Genomic DNA, 10482 nt, shown 5'->3' with positions numbered 1-10482 from the left:
TGGCTGGAGGAGCTAGGGCAAACAAATCTGCTGAGCACGGCCAGAAAAATGGGAGAGCTGTGTGCTCCCGCAGGCATGAGGGTTGTGAGGACTGCACAGGGCCAGGGGACGAACAAGGAGGAATGAGGACATCGCATTCCTGCTCAGGAGAAGGAAACAGGTGGAAGAACAAAACCACCAGCCCTGATGGGGGGGCTAAGCTCCTCTTCCCCAGCAGGGAGGCCTAGAAAGCTGTGTGCAGAGCCCTCGTGTGTGGCTGTGCACCTGCGTGTGCGAGAGCTGTGCGTGTTGACAGCATGAGTGGAGAACTGTGGGGGGACGAGCTGCACGTGTGGAGCTGGTGTGCAAGTGCCACGCGTGCGTAAGTGTGCGGGACGAGGCACGTGTAAGCCAGACGCCATGAGCGGCGTCGCGTGTGCCCACAGCTGCCAGTGTGTAGGTGCGCGTGCAAGAAGTGCGTGTGGGGCTATGTGAGGGTGCACGCGTGAGAAGAGCTGTGCGCGGAGGGTGTGCACTGCAGGCGTGTGTGTAAAGGGGTGTGTGAGGAGGTGGCTGTGCGGGAGGCGTGTGTGGAAAGGGCTGCGTGTGAGGAGTGCGTGTGTGTGGAGAGGCGGGTGTGTGCGGGGATGCGGTGTGTGGAGTGTGGTGAACAGCAGCGCGCCAGCAGAGGCCCCTGAGGCGCGCGCCGCCGACCGCCCGGGGCGGGGCCTGCTGACGCATTGCGGCTGGAGCGGGCGCGCGGCGGCCGGACCCCGGCGGGGCGGGGGGCGGAGACGGACCCCGGCGGGGCGGGGGGGCGGAGACGGACCCCGGCGGGGCGGCGGGGGGAGACGGACCCCGGCGGGGCAGGGGGGGGCCGGACCCCGGGGCCCGTCCCTCCGCCCGGGCGGGCTGACTGACAGCGCTCCCCGCCCAGGGACTGGAAGGGCCGGAGCGGGGCGGGGGGTAGGAGGAGGAGCGGCGCGAACCGCCCTGCGCTGCCGCGGCTCCTACCTATTCATTCAGGCACCTAAAATGGCTGGAGAGAGGAGGTGGCGGAGCAGGAGGAGGAGGTGAGGGGGCAGCTGCAGCAGTGCCCCCATTCCTCTCCGGCGGGCCCCTCCTCGGCCCGGCAGCACCCGCCGCTCCCGGCAAGGCTGGCGACCGCCCCTCGCCTGCCCGCCGGCACCATGTCGGCCGGCCAGGACGAGAGCTCGGTGCGGGTGGCGGTCAGGTAAGCGGCGGCGCCGCCCCTCCTGCGGCGGTCGGGGATCGGGGTCGGGGGGGAGCACTCCCCGCGGGCCCTCACGCCCGGTCACGGGTGACCGCGGCCGGCCGTGCCCTGTGGAGCGGGCCCTCTGCGCGGGCAGTGCGGGCGTGCGAGTTCCCCACCCGCGGGAAGCGGCGTCGCCGCACAGGGACAGCAGCGAGGGACATCTTCCCTGCAGAAAGAGTGTATCACCTCGGCTCCTGCTGAGCCCCGTTTTCCTTGCAACAGATGGAAATAATCAAAGGGGAGGAAAAAACCCTCATTCTGAGGTCTTTCTCAGTCATTTCTCTCTAATTTTCAGCAGTGACCTTAAAAATATTCCAACTAATTATAGCCCGGTGCTGTAAGTGCTTACTCATGGAAGTAAAGCAGCCCCTAGACTGTAGCGATGCCGTCTGCATCACGGAGCTTTGCGACCGTGGATCCTGGCAGACTGATATTTTTAGAAGGATAAAAGCTTTTATCCCACGGAGGCTGTGCCTAACCTTACATACCGGGAGGGATGGACTTCCATGAGGCTGCTCGCAGTAAATGAGATTGGGTATATGTAGAAGTCATAATGGGAGTGGAGCCTATATCACTTTAAAACATCAGCTAATTCAAATTACTCTTTTATCAGAGATAAAAATCTTGTTCGTCAGTGAACTCTTGGCTCTTCTTGGTTTTCTATGTGAAGATATTATTTGATTGTTTGAAGAACTTCCAGATTAGCCCACGGATGCCTTAATTTTCAAGATGTCTTTATGTAATTCAAACATGAGGAAAAAAAAATATACGCGTGTATATATATATGCGTGTATATATGTATATGCATGTCAATATTTGAGTTTTACTAGTGATACTGAATGATGATTTATTTATTTTCTTTAAAGAAGTTTATATTATATGCTGACGCACTTGGATGCCACAAGAAATCAGACCTTAGGGGAAGGTCTCTATCTACCCGTGGGTCCTTGGAACCACTACATACATCTCACTTTAGGAGATAATTCAAGGATTGTGCAGGAAGACAAAGAGGGTGGATCGTGTTTTCTCTGAAGGGTGTAGGAATAAGCGATGTTACTGCATGCAGTTGTTGGTATGTGCGTGTGGGGGGAACGGTTCAATAACATTTTCAGTAAACAGAGAAACACCGCCCCTGCATGATAACATGGGGTGTATGCTGCAGTTGCTCATTAAAGTCTGCTTGCCGATTGCAGTAGCATTTTCCATGGGGAGAGATGCTTTTGTGAGTGTTGTTATCTCTTGAAGCATTTTTCACATAAAGTACAGGGAGGTATTATTCTAAAGCATAATTAGGCGTATTTTTAAAAAGGAAAATATGAGATAGGTGTGATCCTAAAAATAGGGTGTGTTACAGGTTTACAGACTGCTCTGTCATTTGCAGAAAATATTAAATATGTTCTGAGCCAAAAAAAATAGTGATGTAGAAGTTCATTTACAAATACAGAGGTTTGTTGCAGCTAGGAATTAAATAAAACCTACTGGTGCAAATATGTTTCTAGTTTTAGGTATGTAATAAATAGATTGGAAATAATACATGGCAAAGAATTTGTAAAAGTTAATTAAAATCACCCAGCTGTAGCTCTTGAAAACAAATCCCTAATGTTACAAGGCATATTTCTGTAATATAATTTTCTAACTAATATCTTATGTTAGTGCAGTTCACTAGTAATGACGAATTGCACCTTTCCTCCTTGTCTGCTTTCTTCCTTTTGGCAGATTAACTATTCATGGACAAGATTTCTCTCTCTGCTTAGAAATCATGAACCAAAGCATGCACATTTTTTTTTTTTTCTACCAGTAGCTCTTTGTAGATGGTTTTCTATTATTTCTGGTTGTGTATTTTGCACAGTCCTGTAATTCAACTGGTCTTGCAACTCGCTGTGTATCAGTGCCATGCTGTGCCGTGCATTATGAATATTACATTCTGTTTCCTTGTTGGTTTTGTTCTTCAGTTCTGTTTGGGAACTTCAGCTTAGTTCAGTGATGATCTCCACTGTTGTGATGAATTAGTCGCTGTTTTTGTATGTATGTTTCCTGAACAAGGCTTGCTCTGCAGCAGGACCAGCTTTTAATTTGCAAGCCCTGCGGTAGTAACTGAAGTAAGATACTGCCAAGGCATATTGCACTGAACTTAGTGCAAAGCTGAACTTGCTTAAACTTTAAACACAGGTTATAGAATAGACATCACTGAAATTGTTTAGCAAATTGTTTTTCCAGAACCTGGTTATCTCATTTAATTGTATACAGCAGGATTAAAAAATACTTCATTCTTTTCAATTAGCACCACCTTTAAGCTATCATCTTGTATGCTAATTGCTCCCCATTTTCTTTAGTGTAATAATGGGTTTGTGAATGATGAGCTAAATACTCCTGTTTAGTGAAGCATGAAAGCTGAAAATAGTTTGGCAGATAATCCAGCGACTAATGGTAAATTCCCCAATTAACAAAAAAATTCTTTCTCTTTTGTCATCCCCTCACTGAAAGACTTGTGGACTTACAATTCTGATGATGGTGCGCAACTTCAACAAAGACCTTTGCTCTCTGTTTGACTGTGTATAGTGTCTATTTTCAGATAAAATCAGAGCTCCCCCATGATAGTTATCTACTCAGATAGCTTTTCACGTTTAAAAGAAAAAACAGCTATCTTTTTTGTAAATCTAAAGTTGCTGTCTTGCTTTTGTAAATGTCTTTTAAGCATATGAAAACTAACTTTTGACCCAAAGTCTATGAAACATCTTAGACAACTGTTTCTGGAACCAAGTCCACAAAAGGACTTAGATTACAGTTCTAATTCTTGTGTGTCTTGCCACTTTAGTGGTGTCCACAGCTAAAATACAGAGCGCAGGCTTCAGACATGTTGGGTAGATGAAGTTCTCACCTAAGACTGATATCCTCAACAGCCAGTAGTCTATGTCGGTATTGCATTTTAGACAGTCATTGTATTTGGTATCCAGGGACTGGATGGGGTCACTGCAGTCAGTGCCCATAACCATTAGGTCAGAATTATGCTTACTTTTACCAACCAGACCTGGGCTGTGTCATAGGAACTGAAATAGCTCCGACAGGAGAGGTAACAGTTAGTGCCTACCCTCACTCCATATGGCTTGGAGCCATAGGGTTAGGACGTCCTAGCAGTGATGCTCTAAGAAGACAAGAAAGTTAGACTTCAGTCCTTTGCATTTTTGGATACATGCTAAACAAGGGAAGTCTCTTGGAGAGCAGAAGTTTTTGGCTAGAGCTCACTAGAAGGCTTGCATGGAGGACTATTATCTGATAAAGCATGGAAGGCTGTCTGTTATTTGGATTCCGTTATGGAGAAGACATAACAATGTAGAACACTGAAGTAAACATCTATCTTATAGTCCTCCAAAGGAGGAAGATAGCCTTGATTCACTCTGAGTCAGTGGAGGCCCCAGACATATAGATGATAAGCTTCAGTGTTGATTTGTAATACTGCCTTTTAAGATGCTATCTGAAAACAGAAGGAGAAATAATGAAGAACAATGTGAAAATATGAATAGCTGTGAAGGCTGACCAGTAGTTGAGAAAAGTAAGATGGTCACTCAGACATGCTTGGGTGACGCCTCAGGTGGAGTGGACAGTAATGGGACATGAAGTGCCAGATAGTGAACCTAAAGGAAACAGGGCTTTGGCATTGGGCACGTTGTCATTGTGAAAGATGAAGCTTAGTTGAAACTGTGTTAATGGGCTGAATGCAAAGAACCAGGGGAGAGAGGAGTTAGGGGATGGTATTTTGTAATCAGATACGTTTAACATCACTGAGCATTGAAGAGCAGAGCAGTGAAAGTTTCCACTTTTCATCATCCTTGGTATGTTTGTGTATATGTGCCTTCTTCCCTGCTTTGTCAAGAGTATGTCACTGCTACTGCTTCATCTGCTGTGATTGACATCTGGTTTGTGTTTCATCCCTCAAGCAAAGAAGGGGAGTGTTGCTACCTTCCTCCTCATGTATGTAGAGAGACTGTGGGATCTGGACACCCAGCTCTGCCCTGAATCATCTAAAGTTTCCTTCTGGTACCTGCCCCGGGTATCTGCAATACATTGTGACACTGCTTCATAGAGGTGAAATGTTGATGTTGCCAAGTATGGAAATTATGTGTGCGAAATGTAATGTTCTACCGGGAAACTTTTCTAGTAACAGAGGGAGTAATATGTGTGGCCGCTCAATTAAAATCACCAGGTTCTGCTTCTGGTATTCCAAAAGGAGATGAAGTACTCTAGAAAAACATATTGATTACTAATTCAATTTAGGAACAGAGATTTTTGCAACTAAGCAAGCTGCTTGTGGCATGAAATCAGGATGAAGTGTTAACTTTTGACAAGGCAAATGGGATATGTTCATTCCTTGTAACTGTAGGCTTCCATGCAAAAGTTTATGAGAACACTGATTTCTTCTTTTCATACCCCCAGTTCTTGACCTATGTGAGCAGTTGGACCTCTTCTGCATTTCTTTTTCTCCTTTGCTAGTCTCTGTGTGTTTTTTCTGCCCATACTAATTCTGCTGTTTGTTGTTGTCGTGCCTCCCTCTACCTTTTCATCTTTTTGCATTTCTCTTTTTCAGCATTTTCTTCTAATAGCTTTTACACTGAAGTTCTCTGTGTTAGATCCAGCTACTCTTAAATATACTAGTAAAGAAGCAGCTGAGTGGAAGGAACCTGTCTCTTTTGATAGGTGTGTTTTGAAGCACTTTGGCTGTTGAAATTGATTTTTCTTTCTTGGGCTGCTGTTCTGCAAACACTTACAGCTGTGTTTAAGCTTCCTACCCTACCATGAATAAATCCTCAAATGTCAGATGAATGGCCATGTATGCTGTGGTATATATCATAAACTCTGAACGGCAGAGGTACTCATTTCGTACTTGGCATACACTGCTAAACATTCTCATAAATCATTCTGTAACTAGAAAAGCAACAGCAGTAATTACAATACTACCCACTGGCTCCTTAAAATGAACCAAAGTTTTCCCTTTATTAGACAATAGTTTTTACCTATCTGTAATCATGTGAAGCTGTGAAAGGTTTTTTGGGAAAATGTCTCAAAGTAACTGTATTGATGAAGTTCAGCAGTCTATCAGTATGCAAGTATGCCCCACCAAAGACAAAAATTGTTCAACAGTATTAAATAGTAATTTTTGGGGGACATGTTAGGCATTGGGAAATACCTCTTTTGGAGAGAGAGTCTGTTAATGGAAAGCTACAAAAAAGATCTTGTTTTTGGAAAGCTCATGTTGCATATCTTTTGTTAGTTTTGATGTTTCTCTTTGCTCTCTGACTTAAACAAACATTCCCTTGTCCTTCACTGAAACTTTACTCCACCCGGTCCATATGTTTTGCATTTTAGCTGAAAAAAAGGCAGGACACCATCTGCTGCTGAATTAATTCTGGTTTCATCATCTCTGACTTGATCATCCGTAACTGATATTGCTTGGGGCAGGCTGAAATCTGTGATCTTGCTTTCTAGGAAATGAACTTTCCTTTCCACCAACTCATATGATGTAAACACATTCTTTGATGGAGTACTAGTTGGACATTTTCCTTGTTGTCATGTATTCCTTGCCAAAAGATGGATATGTCCTGAATTTAGGAAGAAGAAAAAGCAATGGGTGGTGTGCATGAGTGGTCTGTTCATGCTTGTGGATGAATTCTATTTTTAACTTGGCATTTCCCAAAGTTTGTAGAAGACTTGGGAGTTTGCTTTGAAAATCCATTGAGTTAGTTGCCAATTTCCATTTAATGGTGTTTTCTTTACTACTTATGCTCTATGAAGAGTTAGGATTTATATTGTTGGCACAGCCATTCCTTTATTACTAAACTCAAGGCTTCATATCTCAAGTTTTTCTGTGTGACTTCTGTAAATTCTTCTGTAGTAATTGAATGGCCCTTCTGCTTGGGATCAAGGGAGCCTTGCTCCTTCCCTCTACTTTCCCTTTATTTGCTCTAAGCATCTTGTAAATCGTCCTTGCTGCCCACTCAGAAGTGGCTGCTGGAATTCTTGCTTTCATGTTCTGTTGCCTGATTACTACTGGGGAAATCAGGCCGTTTTAGGTGCATTTTTTTCTGTTAAAGGTTCAATATTCCACTGTATTTGCGGCTGCTGGAGCAGAGAATTTTTTGTTATGCTAATATTATTCCCATATAAAATACTTGCAAGGAGTTAAAAGTATCATTTGAACTGGTGAACAAGAAAGTTTAATTAGAAATCAAACCAGATCTGAACAAGTCCAGCAAGAGTAACTACATAAGCTGTGACTTTCTTGTGCTTTCTTTCCCTTCTCCTCTAAAATGGTTTTAAATCTTTGTTCATTTTCTTCCCATCCTTCCTCCTTTTTTGTAGTTCTCCATGTTTATTTCCACGTTTCCCTAGTGAAACTTTCCTGAAATACATATGTCTGCTCTAGTGTGACTAAAGGGAGAAACGCAGCCTTGTTTTTCAAACATGTTCTCTTGTTTTATGTGTTTACCATAGCAACAAGATGCAAATGGAGAATGGTGAAAGGATTTTAAGGTCAGCGTCACAGTGAGTTCGATGTGTAGGGAAGGTCTGTTCAATATGTATTTTAAAATGTGAAAAACTGCTGATTCAGAGCTAATGATTGATTAACATAAAATATTTCTTGGATAGACTCTATATGGAAAGAAGTAATGAGAAGGGGGTACCATCTGGTCCTTTATTTTTGTTAGTATCCTCAACAGATTTGGTAAAGTTGGCTACTGCTGGAATAATTAATTTTTGTTTAAAGAATTTTTTTTTTGTATCAGCTGACAAATGCTAGGCTTGCTGTTTGGGACAATGCATCCTTTAAGAATCTTTAGGTCTTTAAGTCTACCTGACAAAAATGAATGACATATCTTTTGAGCCTCTTTACTGTGGAGTTTCAACACAAAAACCTGAGAGCAACAAAACCTTAGTAAAAGGTTATAATATTGTTCTAGTATACACAGCAATTAATATGCATTCAAGTTGAATAGTGCATTTCCATTGTCGGATTTAAAAAATGGATTAAAGGATTTGTTGTCTAGGTAATTTTTGATGTCTCACTGGTGGTTCCTGCATTCATGCTGTTACAGGAACTCTGCATAGTTCAGCTGGTTAGCAAATACCTAATTTTGCAGGACATCTTAGATTTACTGTAGTTTTTCTATATTCACTCTTAAATATTCCAGGTTTCTTGAAATGTTTTCTTTTGTGTCCTTCAAAGCTACAGTATACTTATTTTCCCTTTCACTTATGTTCAACATAATCGATCCTTTAAAAACATGAATAAAACATGATTCTCAAGGTGGGTAAGAGTTAAAGGGTTGTAGCATGCTTTAACATGACTGGTCAGCTACCACAGCTGAACACATGGAAGGTTATAGCTAATAGGACCAGACAGAAAATCTTTCTCTTTCATCAGACGTCTTAAAGTCTGACACTTTTTTTTATCTTTTCTGCCTTGGTTTCTTTTGATAATGGAAGAGTTTGATCAAACAGGCTTCTCTGTTTACCTGGTCTAATTTCATCTGGGATCTTGAACAAAAGGTCTTCCACATCTTTGGTCAGTTTTCCAACCACTTGGTTATTTTCTTTGTTTAAGCCTGTGTATTTTTTTCATTATTTTAATTGACTATTTTTTTCCCCTCCCACTTCTAACCATGTTAGTTGTCTTTTGCTTAATACTGCTAAAGCAAAGTTAAGGGGACATATTAATGTTGGTCAAGAGACTATATTGAAGTATGTGACTTGTTAGCAATGTTAATTGAAAGGTTATGCAAGCCACCAGTAATAGTTTAAAATGTAAGAGTATCCCCTAGAAATATATTGGAAATAATGAAATAGTCTTGCATAATTCTGGGGTCACTAGCAAGCTTGCTAAGAAATGTCCCATGTACAGTATAACCCTTAGTATTGTATAGAATGTAGGAACCTAGATAAGCCACTTTGTTTGAAGCATTTGGTACCATGTTGCATATGAGACTGCATCTTCTTGGAATAAAAGATACTAAGATAGACTGACTTAAGTAAGATGTCTTTTTTTATAACTTCTGCAAAATATTGAAAATGAAGAAGTTACTTATCTAATAAACTTTGTTTTTCAAAGCCAATAATTCTTAGCATTCATTTTGTTGAACATTTCTTCCCTTCAGCATGGACTAATTGGGAGTTGAGTCCTGAGACCCTTTGTGGCACTCTGAGTAGCTCATTAGCCCAAGATCTTGGAGTTGCTAAGCTCTCACTCAGTATTGATTAAATATATTTGCCAACTGCAGCAGTGCCTCTCGTAGTCTGTGCTTGATTCTGTCCTAGGACACAATCTCTATGTCCCTATCTCCACCCTTATGAGGGTATGAGTGTAGGTAGTGAGTCTTTTGTCTTTTTTAATGCTGTTTTCCTGCTTTTCCCTCCACGTGCTCCACTGACACTTTGTGTATTGTCATCTCAGAATTATGTCATAAGCTCCTAAGGCCAAAGATGTAGTTTCAAAGTAGAGTAAATGCTTAATGGTGTGATATAAATGATGTAGTATCATGAGAAAAGCAACTTCTACTAAAATACCTGAGTTAGTCATTACCTTCTATGAAAAGTGTTACAATTAAAAATTGTTTTGCTAAAGCATGTATATGGCTTTGTTTCTCTCTCCCCCCACCATTTGTTTCTGTGTGAAGAGAAAAAAAATTACACCTGTACCAGACACTTTGATCTGTAGGAAATAGCTGCCTACTCCTCTTTTTACCTGGTAAGTTGTCACTCTACATAACTTGTCCAGGTAAGGTTTATTTCACTCCCTGGTCTCAAATGCATTCCTTTTGAAGTCTGGTCTTTAATTTTAAGTACATATGAAATAATTATTTTTAGACTCTGGCTCTGTAATGTGATGCCTTTGAATGTTTGGTGGGTTTTTTTAAGTCTTATCTATACACATTACTTTGCAGACTAGGGATATCGATGTCATCCAAACATGTGTATTTTCTTGTTACAATTGTATAATGTGCATGAATAGCTGGTACGCTTGGGAAAGGTTGATTTGTTTTATGAGCAAACCATTTGAAACGCATTAAAGACCAGAAAAATATTTTCATGTTGGGTTAAGTGGGAGTAAATATCTGCATATATATTCTTCTAGACATGATAGAGAAGAGAAGGATTCTACTTTTAACAGTGTTTGAAGAGATAGTAGGCCGGAGAGGCCACCTGTTCAAGCTATACCACTTAGAGCATGGCTTATG

The 10482-nt window shown here is 42.1% G+C and overlaps 1 protein-coding gene across 10 annotated transcripts in view; it reads left to right on the top strand.

Annotated features, from left to right (window-relative positions):
* Positions 1-936: 936 nt before the first annotated feature.
* Positions 937-10482, top strand: part of KIF21A (kinesin family member 21A) — a 93297-nt gene continuing 83751 nt past the window's right edge. For 8 of the 10 annotated variants that reach the window (XM_074827753.1, XM_074827751.1, XM_074827757.1 and 5 more), the window contains exon 1: positions 938-1213. In XM_074827753.1, coding sequence (XP_074683854.1) covers positions 1170-1213 — 44 coding nt within the window. In that variant the 5' untranslated portion in view covers positions 938-1169. Of the gene's footprint in view, positions 1214-10482 lie in introns of all 10 variants that reach the window. The other 2 variants (XM_074827755.1, XM_074827748.1) reach the window with 1 other exon arrangement.

This window comes from Strix aluco, chromosome 5 (genome assembly GCF_031877795.1).
Source record: "Strix aluco isolate bStrAlu1 chromosome 5, bStrAlu1.hap1, whole genome shotgun sequence".
Lineage (NCBI taxonomy): Eukaryota > Metazoa > Chordata > Aves > Strigiformes > Strigidae > Strix > Strix aluco.
The sequence above is the reverse complement of the archived record's forward strand: the minus strand, read 5'-3'. Positions and strand labels throughout refer to the sequence as shown.